At 42.3% G+C, this 15,583-nt stretch overlaps 1 protein-coding gene across 3 annotated transcripts in view; it reads left to right on the top strand.

Moving 5' to 3' along the window:
- Nucleotides 1-15,583, top strand: part of LOC306921564 (prominin-1-A-like) — a 107,380-nt gene that overhangs the window by 44,131 nt on the left and 47,666 nt on the right. For all 3 annotated transcript variants that reach the window (XM_079498742.1, XM_079498744.1, XM_079498743.1), the window contains exon 4: nt 4,045-4,250. In XM_079498742.1, coding sequence (XP_079354868.1) covers nt 4,045-4,250 — 206 coding nt within the window. The remainder of the gene's footprint in view (nt 1-4,044; nt 4,251-15,583) is intronic.

Below are 15,583 nucleotides of genomic sequence, written 5' to 3'. Positions count from 1 at the left end.
GAACAAACGCTATAATGCCATTTCCGTGCTCGGACACAGCCACACACATTTCCGTGCTCGGACACGGGGACAGACCCAGCCACACACATGGCTGTCTATAGGAGTGGTTGCACCACTCAAAAATATACCGTAATCCAAAATCATCTATAGAAGCAATCATGTGTCATCACACAGACAAGGCAACCATTTAAGGTACAGTACATCGTCAACTATATTATTAACACCAAAATCATGAATGTTGATTTAACACCCTTTTATTTTATTTTCATTTTTTTACTCTGGAAGTGTCAACTAGACCCATGCCTATGGGGTCTGGTTGATATTGCGGACATGATGTGCGAGTTGCGATGGTGCCTAATACATTCTCTCTATACTCTATCTCCCTACTGTACCCGTGGTGATTAATTAGGAAGAATAAGGCCTGTCTGTTGTCGTAAACTACCTGACAGGCAGCCATGTTGTGAGAGTCTTATTCAGCCAAACGGCGGCTTTGCACGCTGGATTTCATCCCACCGCTGCAGATTGTAACGTTTGCACAAAGATTTGTTCAAATGAACAGGAAGTGGTGATGCACATCGGGAATGAAAGAGGGGCCAGAGAGAGAGAGACTGAGTGGGTCCATTCACTGTGTGTGGTGATGATAGCATAGCCCAGCTTTGATCCCCATCCACAAGTAGAACCCACTAAACATTGTTATGACAACCTACAGTATACATATGCCATGGGAATGACCAATCCCCCTTTTCAATTTCACCAATTTCCAAAGCCCCTGCCGAGCTGGTTCAGACAAGAGAAGATTAAGGGAAGAGTGTGTGTGTGTGTGTGTGTGTGCGTGTGCGTGTGCGTGCGTGTGCGCGCATGTTGGGGGAACATGACGGAAGGAGGTGTCACATGCTCCTGAGAACCTGCCACAAACTGACTGCGGTTGAGCTCTCATGGGTAGGGGAATTTATGTAATATTTTATGAGACTGGGGGCCTTTGGAATTCTCGTCGAGTCATGTGGGATGTTTCTCGCGTTCAATCAAAGTCACGGATTGTCTGAGCTCTGATGAATAATGGATAGCGGTGGTGCAGTCGACACTACTGTAGAATAGATCTAACACCAAAGCTGTCAGTCGCTGACAGTAATCCTTTTTGTTTTTGCGGACCATTTCTCTTTGTATCTTTTTCTTTAGCGAGCAAGGTAAACGGGAGGGAATTTCTGAACACAGCGTAAAGGGGGCACTCTGTCTCTAGATAAACACTGACTGGTAATATTTGATCCTTTGTCCAGCAGGGGAACGAACGTCTGGTTCATGAGACAACAGCTTATGAACCACCAGTTTTGTCGACTAAAACTAAGACGAAAAATGTTCGTCGACTACCTTTTTTCACTGACGAAAACTAAATGGAAACTAAATGGAAACTAAGCTATGATGACTAAAACAGATACAAACTAGACTAAAATGTTAGGAAGGGACTAGTGGACTCGGTTGCATGCTGAAAATATCAGATCTACAAGCACACAACTGCGACGCGTTGTGTGCGCGTAAAATCAGTCATTATGACGGCATCAAGACCCGCCAAAATACATTTTAGTCGACTAAATCAACTGTAGATTTAGTGGACAAATTGTGTCATTTAGTCGACTAAAACTAGACACTAAAACATTCCAGGTGACTAAAACTAAATGAAAACTATTCAAGAGACTATGACTAAAACTAAAATCAAAATTTGCTGCCAAAAAACAACACTGTGAACCACAGAGGATGATGAAGCATTAGAAACGAATTAGTGAAACTTAATTAATGTCCTTTTGCTCTGTGTATTGTAACTGTATTTATATAAATAAATAACTGCCTAACTAACTAACTATAACTAACCACAATCACTGCATTCAGCCTCCTCAGTAAAGTGTTCAGAATCATCGGGTTAAACCATAATGTCATTTTACACGCTGCTACTCCAACCTCCACCTTGTCTCTGACCTTTCTTCACCTTTACTGTCCAAGCTCATAGTAAGGACTGCATAACTCTCGTTTCTGCCCTAATAGTAAGGGCATTTTATCAGGTATTTGACAAACCTGGGAACTAAATCGTTACCAAGAAATTTCTTCACCAATGTGTTTCTAAAGGTGTCTAATAACATGTACTAAAAGTTTGAAATTCAACTCCCGTGGGAAATTGAGTTATTAGCATAATATGCATAATATGCCCATAACATCCTATATAAGGCAAAAAAGTCCAAATTTCATCATTCTTTAAGTAGCATGTGACATATGAAACTAGGGTGATTGCATGATTCTGAATCCATTCCAAGCATTAGTTTTGCACAAAAAACACTCCTTGGGCTAAATTAGGCCATATCCAGTTGACCAAATGTGCTGACCTCATCACGTTTGTGTGGCCGTTTTCCTCCCAAGGAGTGTTTTTTGTGCAAAACTAATGCTTGGAATGGATTCAGAATCATGCAAACACCCTAGTTTCATATGTCACATGTTACTTAAAGAATGATGAAATTTGGACTTTTTTGCCTTATATAGGATGTTATGGGCATATTATGCATATTCTGCTAATATCTCAATTTCCCACAGGAGTTGAATTTCAAACTTTTAGTACATGTTATTAGACACCTTTAGAAACACATTGGTGAAGACATTTCTTGGTAACGATTTAGTTCCCAGATTTGCATAGATTTCTCTTACTATAATAAGGTCAATACTTTGTTTTCGACAAATGTCTCTTGACAACAACCTGTTCAACCGAAAAATAGCATTGGCCGGGTTGAAAATTTAGCAGCACTCCAACAAAGCGGAAAATAGTTTTTACTCATTGTCGAGACTTATATCATCGGAACTGTCCCCGAACTGTACAATCTTACTTTTCACATAACTGCTAGCGTGTGTTTCACTTGTTTCAAAGACGCAAGGACATTTTGTTATTAGAATTTGCAACAGCAACAATTATATTTTCAAGTGGATGCAGTTACAGGTATGTACTGTATTGTAGGTATATCGATGATATCGTCAGAGGAAGTTGCATTTGTATTGGGTTGCATTATCTTGAAACAAGTAAAACAATAGTTGGCGGGAACACCTTTTGGTGTTTTAAGCATTATGTTATGCTTTAGCTGTTAAAAAATAGCAGCTCTACAAGCTCATAGCGCGGCACCGAGTGCTGCGCTATGACCTTGTAGGTCTGCTTTTTTTGAAAAATCGTGAAAATGTGCCTGACATATTTGAATATATATTGTTATACAGAGCGAGTTTTTAACTAAAATCTTTGCTACTGGGAGGGTTCCTGGAACAACATATTTTCAGATGGGGGTCAGCGGCCAATGTCATATATATTTGGGGTCCTTGACAATATGTTTGAGAACCACTGACATATAAACATGGGTTTTTCAGGATTTAGAAGGCATTCTTTAAATTTCAACGTCAGGCTTAAATGGGTTAATACAGCTAAATTATTTGAAGTGGTCTGTAATATTATTTTGATTGCAAGAGAAGTCCAGCATGCTTCAGCCAGTAGAAGGTAGAAGGGCTCGTTGGTCCTCAACAGGCACAACTTGAATCAGAGAACACATGTTTTATTGTGTTTGCAGGGGTACGTTTGCACCCTTGCAAAACATGCAGACCAGTCAAGTGCTCCAGACAGTATATATTTAGGGGTATTCTCTCCTGAAGAAACGACTCAAAGCTGATCCAACGAGAAACCACCACTTAACTTTTCTAGATGGGTTCGACCTGTAGACCCGATCATATACACCGGCCAGTTTGGAATGAAAACCCAGGCTTAAACTCCATGTGGGAAAACCTGGTTGACACGAGGTCAATCTAATCGCTCGCTTCTCATCTTGCTCCCGTACGCCCTGGCTCCTTTGCTTCTACGTGTCGTCTCCCAATCTAAAACAATCCTATCGTTTCTTATCCTCTTATCTTTCTCCTCTCCATCCCAATACTCCCAAAACTTTCCCCTCCTCTTCTCTTCATGTCCCTTTTCCCTGTTCTTCCTTTTAATCTCACGTCTCCCATTCCACCCCTCCGTATCTCTCCCCCTTTTAGGCCATCTACTATGAGATAGGCTTCCTGGTGTGCGCGGTGCTGGGGCTACTGTTCGCCGTGATCCTGCCCATCGTGGGGCTGTTCTTCTGCATGTGTCGCTGCTGCGACAACTGCGGCGGCGAGATGCACCAGCGGCAGCGCAAGAACGCCGACTGCCAGCGCGGCCTGCTGGGCACGCTGCTCTTCGCCACCTCCCTGCTGATCACGTGAGTCAAAACACACAAACACACACACACACGCGCACGCACGCATGCGCGCAAACACGTGCAACATACATGCATGTGTGTCCTCAAACACATACGTATATAATATGTATGTGCGTGCTGTTACTGTAGAACACGCTCGCGCACACACACACACACACACACACACACACACACACACACACACACACACACAACCATCATACTGTATGCTCCCATCCCCCATGGGTGCTTACTGCTCGCTATATATAGTAAAGTCATACAGTGGAGACGGCACAGTATGTGGCAGCAACCTTCATACATCATCACACTATATCCCGCAGAGACAAGGCGCGTTTCCAACGCATCACTGAGACACACATTGTTTCTGTGGGGATTTAGACATCATAATATTATGCTGCAGAACAGCGGTTCTCAAAGTGTGGGGCCTATAGGTCGTTGTTATAAACGAGGCTGTTGTATGTCAGGCAAAGACATGGCATGTGACACATGAACGCACGCTCAGCAAAGACTTGAGAGATCCAGGGAGAAAATGTAATGATGTTACGTAACGATAGGGAGATGAACGTTCGGACACATACCTCATAGGCTATAGGTGTCAGCTATGTGCCAGGTGGGCCTGCGACGACTCCCAGGGGAGCAGCCCAATTTAGACTCCATCGTATCACTTAAAATAATACGATTTCCAAACCGATTTCAACTGATTTTTCCAGTATTCTAAGTGGAGCGGTGCAGGAGCATTTAAGCTCGGTTCCACCGTTCTACAGTCTGCCCTTTTTACAAATTCACTCCCATCACCTCCCTCTGTCCTCGGCCCCATTAAAAGGCCATCACTCAGAGGGGTAGCCGGGCTTCGGCAAACTCAATCCCACACAATGTCCACATGTTTTATGGACTCTCACGAGTGCTCCATGCCACAGAGGAGGGATTTCTGAAGGGCTAAACCCCCCCCCCCAGGTCCAGTCCTAGATCCTAGACAGAGGACTTTTAGCTTGACACCCTGCGCTGTCAGGTCTTTATCGGTCAGATGGTGCTTTATTAGAAATTCCACAGCAATATCCTAGCTGCCCAGACCGCCGATGTGCCTGTGAGCCACTGCTTTACATTGCTTGTTATTAATCTCCCTCGGCGACCAGGGCCAGACACAGGCCCGCCCAGACACATGCAGGACACTGCAGCACTTTGTAATGAAGCAATTACAGGGCAGGACAAAAGATGAGCAAAAGAGAGCCCCAGTGCCAAGCCCAGGAAGGTTTGATTTTCACACCCCCTGCAGTCGACACCTGACAGCCCAGACTTCTCCAGGATGACATGTGCTTTTCAGACAAATGAGACGGGGGGGGGGGGGGGGGGGGGGGGATATTTATATTTCAGAGGAATGAGGAGATCGTATTGAGAAACGCAGGGTTGGGCAGAAGGGGAGGACAACAATAAGCTGGCTATATGGATGAGGGAAGACGAGGAAACGGCAGTGACTGAAGGGCGCCGTCTTGAACCAAGGTTGGTTTGATTCACAGAGAAATATCTCAGGGAACGCTCGTCTCTTATGAGCCCGCATCGCTGGGGCATCCGAGTACACGCCTGGCCTAGAAACCTAGACCATTCTGCCAGAACTGAAAAAAGAATACAAAATAATGGCCCAGCAGTGATATTGGTCTGGCCGTGCCAGGCTAGTCCGCGCCTGGCATTGTGTTTCAGTAGCTCTTACATGTCAAACAAGTCCTGCATATCAGATGGAACTGTTTTCTTTCCACGTGTAAACTAAAGGATTTGTCTGCCTGACATGGTTAATACATTTAGTGATGGAAAAAGTACTCACAATTTCTACAAAAGTACCAACACTGCAATATAGAAATACTTGGTACAAAATGTACTTGAGTAAAAGTACAAAAGTATTGGCATCAGAATATAGGCCTGGGCCATGGCTCAGTGGTCCAGGCACCTTGGCTGGTAATCCAGTCTGGCATTGTGCCGCGGGCTCGACTCCCGATCCCGACAGCCTTTACTGCATGTCTTCCCCCCATCTCTCTCCCCATTTCCTGCCAGCCTACTGTCTGTCCCTCCATAAAAAAATATAAAATAAAGGCAAAAGCCACAAAAAAATCGTTAAAAAAAGAAAGGTACCAAATGTAGTCTGTTTCAAGTTTTCAAGAAAGTGTGAAGAATGTGACTATATAAATTGGACTATAGATTACATGCATAGACATAGAATGAACAGACACGCACGTGGCATCAAACCAGAACAAGTGTTTTGGCAGTGGCACTGCCATGTAGAAAACCACCCGACCGCAATTTTGTCATTTAGAGTGCAATTCATTGGCCATGGGCTTATTGACCTTTTTGAAAAATGCATGCAAGTCAGTGAGACGATAATATTCTCACTGACTTGCATGCATTTTTTGTATAAGCATTCTTTACTTGATTCCTGAAAAGCTTATTTTGTCATGTATCAGGCCTATAGTGTATATACAGTGGGCACACAATGACACACGCTGGTAGCCAGGGTATGTAAGAATCTGACGACTTTGATGTTAGAAACCAGTCATGTGAAGTCTAGCGCAGACGAACTGTGAATTTGACTGAAGGCTTGTCTCCAGCAGCACACATATACTGTACTTATACAGTACAGTACTCCTACTGGCCTAGGATTGAACTATGCCAGTGTGCCTTCTTCCCTCCCTCCCCTGTCACTCCCCAAGAGTCCCCCCATTGAACCGACTGCTTCCACACTGTAAAGAAGAATTCAAAGGGGAACGATGGGCTTCAACCCATTTTGCCCTGAGATCAGATTCTAAAAATGTCATCTACATCCTGACAGTTTTCTGAAAAAGCTATGTTTCTATGTCAGTCGTTCTTCGATTTAAAAAATATAGCAGACCTACAAGCTTGTAGCGCGCGCTATGAGCTTGTAGATCTGCTATTTTTCAATAGCTAAAGCATAACATAATGCTAACACCAAAAGGGGTTCCCGCCCCAAAATGGGTTAAAATAGTGCACACCCATGTCCAGCCCGCCACAGACTTGAAACCAATAGCACTCTTACAAGAGCCAGTCATGGTGTTGTTTCGTTCACTATAACAATTGTAGCCTGTCTGTGTTTTTGAGGGGCGCTAGGCCTTGGAAAATTATGTCATTATGGCGGCTAAGTCTATGGGATTTTTAATGTTTATTTAGAGCACGTATGACGCAAATCGTTTGCAAGCGTGATGAGTGTGATGTTTCTCTTAATGAACGTGTCATTGCGAATGCACTGAGCCCTAACTATGGAAGCCAGGCAGAACATGTCTGTCTGTCTGTCTGTGTGTCACGGTGTGACACCACCACCCGCCACAAGAAGGCGCAGTTACTATGGAAGCCAGGCAGAACAGAGCAGTTAGCTGTCTAACGTGTGTAGCTGTCTAACGTGTGTGTGTCTGTGTCAGACTCCCACAACAGTGCTTCGTTGTCAAACTACTAATGTGTGTGTACCACACACTATAGCTGTCTAACGTGTGTGTGTTGTTATTGCAATTTACGAGCTGCGTTCGCTTCCCGCGCGTCTTACTTGTGTGTTAACATCATCCATGCTCGCAGACACTTTTTAGAGTACACATGGACGTACAACATCGTGCCTGCCAGCCATTGTAAAAAGCCACACACATCATTAAAAAGAATAGTGGGGGAGCCTATTTTTGTCCCAACAGAAAAGGGCTCTGATTCGCCCTATAGCCCCCATGCAGACTTATAACGATAAGATGACAGTGAGAAGATCCCTCTCTTTTGTTACAGCTGAGAGGAGAGACCCCTGCCTCATGCCATTACCCAGCGTGCATTTCACTCGGGTCTATTTCCGTCTTTGAAGTGTCTAATGCTATTAGCACAAAAGGGCTCCTTACAATATGGGCTGAAGTAATACTAATCATATGGGCAGAAGTAATAACGCTACACGGGGCTGTCTCTGTGACAGCAGACTAGCCAGCACCGTGAGTCATGGCAGCACACGAACACTTTTATTTACTATTTAATATAACAGTGAGTGTGTGTGTGTGTGTGTGTGTGTAATTTTTTATCACAATGCCGAGTTTTTAGCTGTTGTGATTATATAATTGACATGTTAGAGCTTGAATAGCGCTGGATATTTAACAGAATGCGACTCAAATCAAATGTGACTCACTTGAAGTTAATGGAGGCAGGTTTTCCGTTGGAGTGCAGAGTGCTGACTCGGCCACGGTGTCAGGAACCAAATATATTGCCGCGGTCGGGCAGAGATCTCGTATCTCCCATGTTTCAGATGTTCGTGTAAATGAATGCCCTACTTCATCGTACAAGAGTGTCTCACAACAGTAGTGAAAGCCAATCTACAAGCTCCACAATCAATATAGATAGTCTATTCTCATTATTTCAGTTTTTTTTTGTTTTTGTTATTTTTTGTACGTACAAAATTTCCACCCGACAGTGACGATGTACAGTGTGCATGCGGAGTTGCGGACGCACACCCACCCGCACAGATAGAATCATGCAATATTTCTCTTGCACATGCCTCTCCCTGTCACACACATGCCCACACCACGCCACACACTTTCACATTAACCACTTGCGCCCTATTTCATAATCTGCTGTCTTTATTATCCACAAGGGGGAATCGTTTTGGTCAATGCATGCATTCAACATAAGGCAATACATAAATAAACCCCACAATTAATTAAAACACCCAGCAATGTACTTAAATGTAAGCTAGTTTTACATTTAAAAGAAAGCAATGTCCTCTCCACTGCACTATAGTGTAATGCCAATGATGTGTATGCTTTCATGTGTGTGCATGTAAGTATGAAGCTATTGGCACACCAGCTTGTCCGTGCGTGCGTGCGTGCGTGTGTGCGTGCGTGCGGGTGTGCTGAAATATCGATATTGCGATATATATCGATACGTCCTCCCGCAATAAATAATCGATTGATTATTAAAATATCGATATCGAAAAGAAAAAAAGATATTATTATTCATTCATAATGAAGTGATGAACAACATGTTTAGAAAAGGAGGAAATGACAGTTAAAATAAAGCAAATCCCACTCAGATTCCACAGCAACCAGAAGTACTGAATTACTGGATGGTGATTTGTCCAAACAGCTTTGTGGGAATACAAAATGCAGAATGCATTTCCCCAGCAGTGGACAAGTCCACTGACACCAGTGATGATGATACCAGTGATAATGGTCAGTTGGTGCATGGTGTTTGTGAGGTATTATAATGATACCAGTGATAATGGTCAGTTGGTGCATGGTGTTTGTGAGGTATTATAATGATACCAGTGATAATGGTCAGTTGGTGCATGGTGTTTGTGAGGTATTATAATGATACCAGTGATAATGGTCAGTTGATGGTGTTTGTGAGGTATTATAATGATACTAGTGATAATGGTCAGTTGGTGCATGGTGTTTGTGAGGTATTATAATGATACCAGTGATAATGGTCAGTTGATGGTGTTTGTGAGGTATTATAATGATACCAGTGATAATGGTCAGTTGATGGTGTTTGTGAGGTATTATAATGATACCAGTGATAATGGTCAGTTGGTGGTGTTTGTGAGGTATTATAATGATACCAGTGATAATGGTCAGTTGGTGGTGTTTGTGAGGTATTATAATGATACTAGTGATAATGGTCAGTTGGTGGTGTTTGTGAGGTATTATGATGAGGGTATGAGGCAAAGGGGGAGTTTATTGAGTATTCATTTTGTGTTTGAGTGGTGCAACCACTATAGACAGCTATGTGTGTGTCCCTCCTTGTGTCCGAGCACGAAAATAGCATTTTTTCAGTTCCATGTATTTTGTAGTTGCAGATATCGTGATATATCGTTGATGAAATTTCATACAATATATCGATATATCGCAAATATCGCAATATATCGAATATCGTGATATTATCGTTATCGAGGGCCTAATATCGCGATATATATCGTATCGTGAAGTACCCATATCGTCCCACCCCTAGCGTGCGTGCGTGCGTGCGCGCGTGCGCGTGTGTGCGTGCGTGCGTGTGTTAGCAGGCTACTTTTTATGGGAGATGCGGGCATATATGTTAAACTAGGTAGGGATCTCCCAATCAAATCACCCAAAATATACTTATAACTTATTTTCAAATCTACTGTAACATACTCTTTTGGCAACTCTTAGTACTGTACTGAACATGTCTTTGATTTCAAGACAGTATTAATTTCGAACGGTGCAAGCTTTGTGCAAGCTAGATCTGCTAATTTTGCTCAAATCGGGACGCCAGGTATAAAGTGGTGAACCGTTCTCCCTGGCGTTTCCTGTGCACCAACCCCAGGGAGTCATTCCATGCAGGTTTATTTAGAGTGTGATTCTTAACACTGTGATGAGCATTAACTCAGTCTGTCAGTGAAGAATCCACCGCGACTGACCGACCGTATACATGTCACTGTGGCTGGACGTGACCTGCTAATGCAAGGCCTGAGGGAGGCAAAGAGAGCGCCCATCCAAGTGGAACAGGACTCATTCTCACAAAGACTGTTGATTTTATTGCTGGCATAGACTCAAGTATGTATACTGTATATTGTGCTCTCAAACAATGTTTTTAGAATTTATACCAGTGTCTGGCTGGTGTATGAAAGAAGTAAGATAATAGATGAAATCGATGCACTGTACTGTTACTTTGTTCATCTCAAAGGGGACCATTATTATTATTATTAGTAGGATTATTAGTATTATTATTGATGTCTGAACAATGAAGATGGTGTTCCTTTTGGTGTCCAATCCTGTCCAAATGAATAGTTAAGCCAACAAAGCTTGCACCGTCCGAAACTAATACTGTCTTGAAATCAAAGACATGTTCAGTACAGTACTTAGAGTTGCCAAAAGAGTATGTTACAGTAGATTTGAAAATAAGTTATATATTTTGGGTGATTTGATTGGGAGATCCACTACCTAGTTTAACATGATATATGCCCGCCTCTCCCATAAAAAGTAGCCTGTCTCCACCTACAGTACTGAACTTTACATCAAAAGTGCCTTGAGATAACTTGGTGATTTGCTGCCTATAAATACAGTCTACTACGATTTACTCTACAAAAATTACTAGTATTTAATGCAATGCCATGATTTGCTTTATTATATTTCTCTTTCATATCAAACATCTTTCTACGCACCGTAACAATCTTCCTCCATGTGCCGAGAAGCATGAGAGGAACAGATTTCTTACATACCAAATAATAAATATGATCATTAATAAATAAATAATAAAGTGAAAAACACATCCGCAGATAGAAACCAAAGTAACGACAGACTCAGAATCTGCTTTATTTTCACATCACAGGTTTACAGGTGAAAAAAAGAAGGGAAAAAAAAAGTTCTTGTGCGAGCTCCATCGTTGACACGACGGCAATAAATAACTTTCAAACATCTCAAGATACTAGAAAGTATTGCTCTTGCAAAAACTGTTTTCAGCTGTCCATTAAACAAAGACAATGAATATATACCGGTAATTAACTCAACTGCACGTTCGCAACAATGCATTTGGTTCAAAATGAATTCACAAAACCAGCGTCATTTGTATTGTTGACCTATTTCTAAAATATTTGTGCAAATTTCGTTCATTTTTTACTCCTCTGTCACACAGAACTATGTTTTTTTGTGTCCATATCACTACGCCCAAAACATAGTTCCTTCTTTTTTAAACACTTTCTTAAACTGAAACACTGTTGTGCAACTCTTCAACTCCTGGTTTTGTGAATTCCATAACTTTATACCTGTAACAGAAGTGCACATTTGTTTTAGTGTAGTCCGAGCGAACAGATGTTTAAAATCATGTCTTCTTCTGTGGTCCTCATCCTCTGAGCTAAACACAAATGACCTCTGTAACTGTATTGGTAATGATTTGTTTTTCGCTCTGAACCCCACCAATAATGTTCGTAATGCTACCAAATCCATGATTTTCAAAACACCTGATAACATAAAAAGCCTATTGGTGTGTGCTCTGAAATCTTCTTTATACATGATTCTTAACGCTCTTTTTTGTAACATAATCAAAGGAGTCATATTACTCTTGAATGAGTTACCCCATACTTCCAAACAGTAAATAAAATATGGTAAAACCAGTGTACAAATACAACATCCTCAATAAATTCGTATCCAAATCATATTTGACTTTGTTCAAAATAAAAAATACTTTTGGCCACCTTGGCTTTTATATATGCTATATGATTTTTCCATGATAATTTCTCATCTAATATAACACCCAAAAACCTAAATTCATTCACTCTTTCAATATTCATTCACACACCAAAGGTGGCAAGCTTACACCGACCGACTCATTGGAGGCAATGTAGGGTTCAGTGTCTTGCCCAAGGACACTTCGACATGTGGACAGGAGCCGGGATTCGAACCGCCGACCCAGGGATCATTGGACGACCAGCTCTACCTCCTGAGCCACAGCCGCCCTTAACCCTTTCAGACCGGGAAAGAATCTCTGTCATTTTAGATAACACACTTTAGCATAGAGGCCTACTTTGGCTATTGAAAAATTGCAAGCTCTGCTATTTTTTAAAACATTGTGAAAATGTGTGTGTAAATCTTTGAATACATATATTTTTAAAGCGAACATTTTTAACTCAAATCTTTGCTTCTGGCTCCGTGGAACAAACATATTTTGAGATGGTCGGCGGCCAAATGCTGTATATAATTTTGGGGTGTCCTTGACATGAAAAAGGTTTGAGCAAGCACAGGTTTGAGAACAGCTTCTCCCAGCAGTGTCCTGATGACAGAATGAGAGACATACAGAAGACTGTTAGAAGACATTTTCTTTAAATCGGCCTAGGTCGGTATAGAAGTCAGTATTCACGTCAGTGCTGGGCTGTGCATTGTGGGTTTAATGTCTCCAGTCAAGCTACCACACAGAAGGAGGACGGACAACGAGCTATAACTCGGCATCCTCGTCGTGTGGCTCTGTGCCAAGGGGCTTAAATAGTTATGTTGTGTCCAAACGGAAAGGCTCAAGCTAAATTATGCATCGATGTCCACCAGTTGAATTCTTCTTAGGAGACGATGGTACACTGAAGGGAAGGCGTTTAGGCTGTGTGACCTGATATGACTTGAGAAATCACACCGTCTAAAATGCTATGAAAGAGAGAAACACTTTTTAATGGCCTAATCATCCCAGTGTTCTAAAAGACTGGTTCTCAAAGTGGTGTCTGGGGACCCCCAGGCACGTACAAGCCTCACAGCGCATCACCATGCAATGTACTGTAAGGCCAATGTAATCTTAACTGCTGCCAGTTAAAAAAAAGGTTGCTACGGGGAATAATTAAACAGTGGTTCAACCAGACAATAATACATTTTGTGATCAGCAGCACACCGTTTGTGTTCAGTTAATTGCTGACCCAGCTTATTGCTATTGGATACCATAACCAATGCATCTTCAATGTTGAACAAACACATCTCAGAGGACCCCATGGATTGATTATTACTTCCTTTTCCATTGTTGATGCTGAAGCACACAGCTATGCTATGACGTGAATATCAACACACGGCAAGGCTGTCGGGATCGGCAGTCGAACCCGCGGCACGCCGCCAGACTGGGTGCCCAGTCGGTTGAGCTAACCGTCCAGGCCCATATATCAATGTTGCACTTTCAATCTGGCATCCCTTATGACATTATAAATGTCACTTTTTTTTTATAAAAGTAGATCTAAGCCTACAACACGTCGCAAGCTTGTAGAAAGATCGACTCCTTTTGAAAATGATTTAATTATAGCTTTGGTTGTTCATGAGGTTGTAAGATGTGTCTTTGGTCTCTGATAACATGTGATGGACATTACCATCATTTTGCACTTTATTAGCGCATTTCACTATCATTTTGTACTGTAGTCTATCAGTCGTTCCCAAACGTTTTAGCCCGTGACCCAAAAGACACATTTGAAAATAGCAGATCTACAAGCTCACAGCGTTGTGAGCTTTGTTGAATTTATGGAATTTCTTTTGATTGTCTTAACCCATTCTGAGCGGGAACCCCTGTTGGTGTTTCAAGCATTATGTTATGCTTTAGCGTGAAAATGTGGCGCAAATCTTTGAATATATATTCTTTCACGTTTTTAACTCAAATCTTTGCTTCTTGGGGGGTCCCTGGCACAACATATTTTTAGATGGGGGTCGGCGGCTAAATACAGATAATTCTGGGACTCCTTGATATGCAATAGTTTGAGAACCACTTGTATAGAAACAGGTTTTTCAGAAAACTGTCATGTTTTAGAAGACATTTTGGAGAATCGTCCTCGGGTCTAAATGGGTTAATTTTATTCTTTGGAAAAAATGCTTAGAATTTATTTTTAACGTTGTGAAAAAGGAGGGGGATACACACAAAATAAACGCCGTAGGAAACAGTGGTCTAAATTAGACGCATATAGGCCTATACCTGTAATCAAATAATACAAAAAAACAAAACAGTTGGCAAGATAATCACTGGCTGCAGCCCCGTACTGTAATTGTCAATGGGATTATACGACGATGTTCCTCCTGAGAGTGAGGAGAACGGTTGTCCTGTTGCAGCAGTGTGAGAGGTGGTGGAACGGCCACTCAGTCAGCACACTGTCCTGACCTACAGAGTAGCGGCCCGGCTGAATGCAGGCCATTGTTATAGCGTTGGCAAATAAAGCTATGGACCCACCAGACCATGTAACAGTACCCAGCCTCCAGTTTGGTGGCCTAGATTCTGCTCTGGCTTGGATGCTGAACGTATTGTGTGCAGAGTTTCCGAAGTGTGCCATGTTGTGGGCATTCATTCAAGAATTCTCAAAGTTGTCAGAGCAGCACTGAGGCCCGAATATGATTCGGATCATAGTCCCCACACTGGCTGCAAAGAGACATTAAATAAAGCGTACCTATTAAGTGGGGTGGTGGTGGATCAGGGGGTAGAGTGGCGGTATGGTAACCGCAAGGTAGCCCTGCTCGAACCCGGGCTCCCCCAGAGTTAGTGTCGGAAGTGTCCTTGAGCAAGACACCGAACCCCAAATTGCTCCTGATGTGCTGGTTGGTGCCTCGCATGGTTTTCGCCGCCATCGGTGTATGTATGTGTGTGTGTCGTGAATGGGTGAATTGATGCACAATCTATGTAAAGCGCCTTGGATAAAGGCGCTGTATAAATGCACCATTTTAAGTGCGCCAGTGTTGGACGCAAACAGTTTTGTTTTTGGCAGCAAATTTCTATTTTAGATTTAGTCATAGTCTTCATTTAGTTTTAGTCATATTTTAGTCACCTGGAATGTTTCAGTGTTATGTGTCATGCGATTTTAGTCGACGAAATCTACAGTTGATCGGCTATTTTCAGCATGCAACCAAGTGTAAAAT

This window comes from Electrona antarctica (assembly GCF_951216825.1).
Source record: "Electrona antarctica genome assembly, chromosome: 1".
NCBI lineage: Eukaryota > Metazoa > Chordata > Actinopteri > Myctophiformes > Myctophidae > Electrona > Electrona antarctica.
This window is presented reverse-complemented; position numbering and strand designations above follow the sequence as displayed.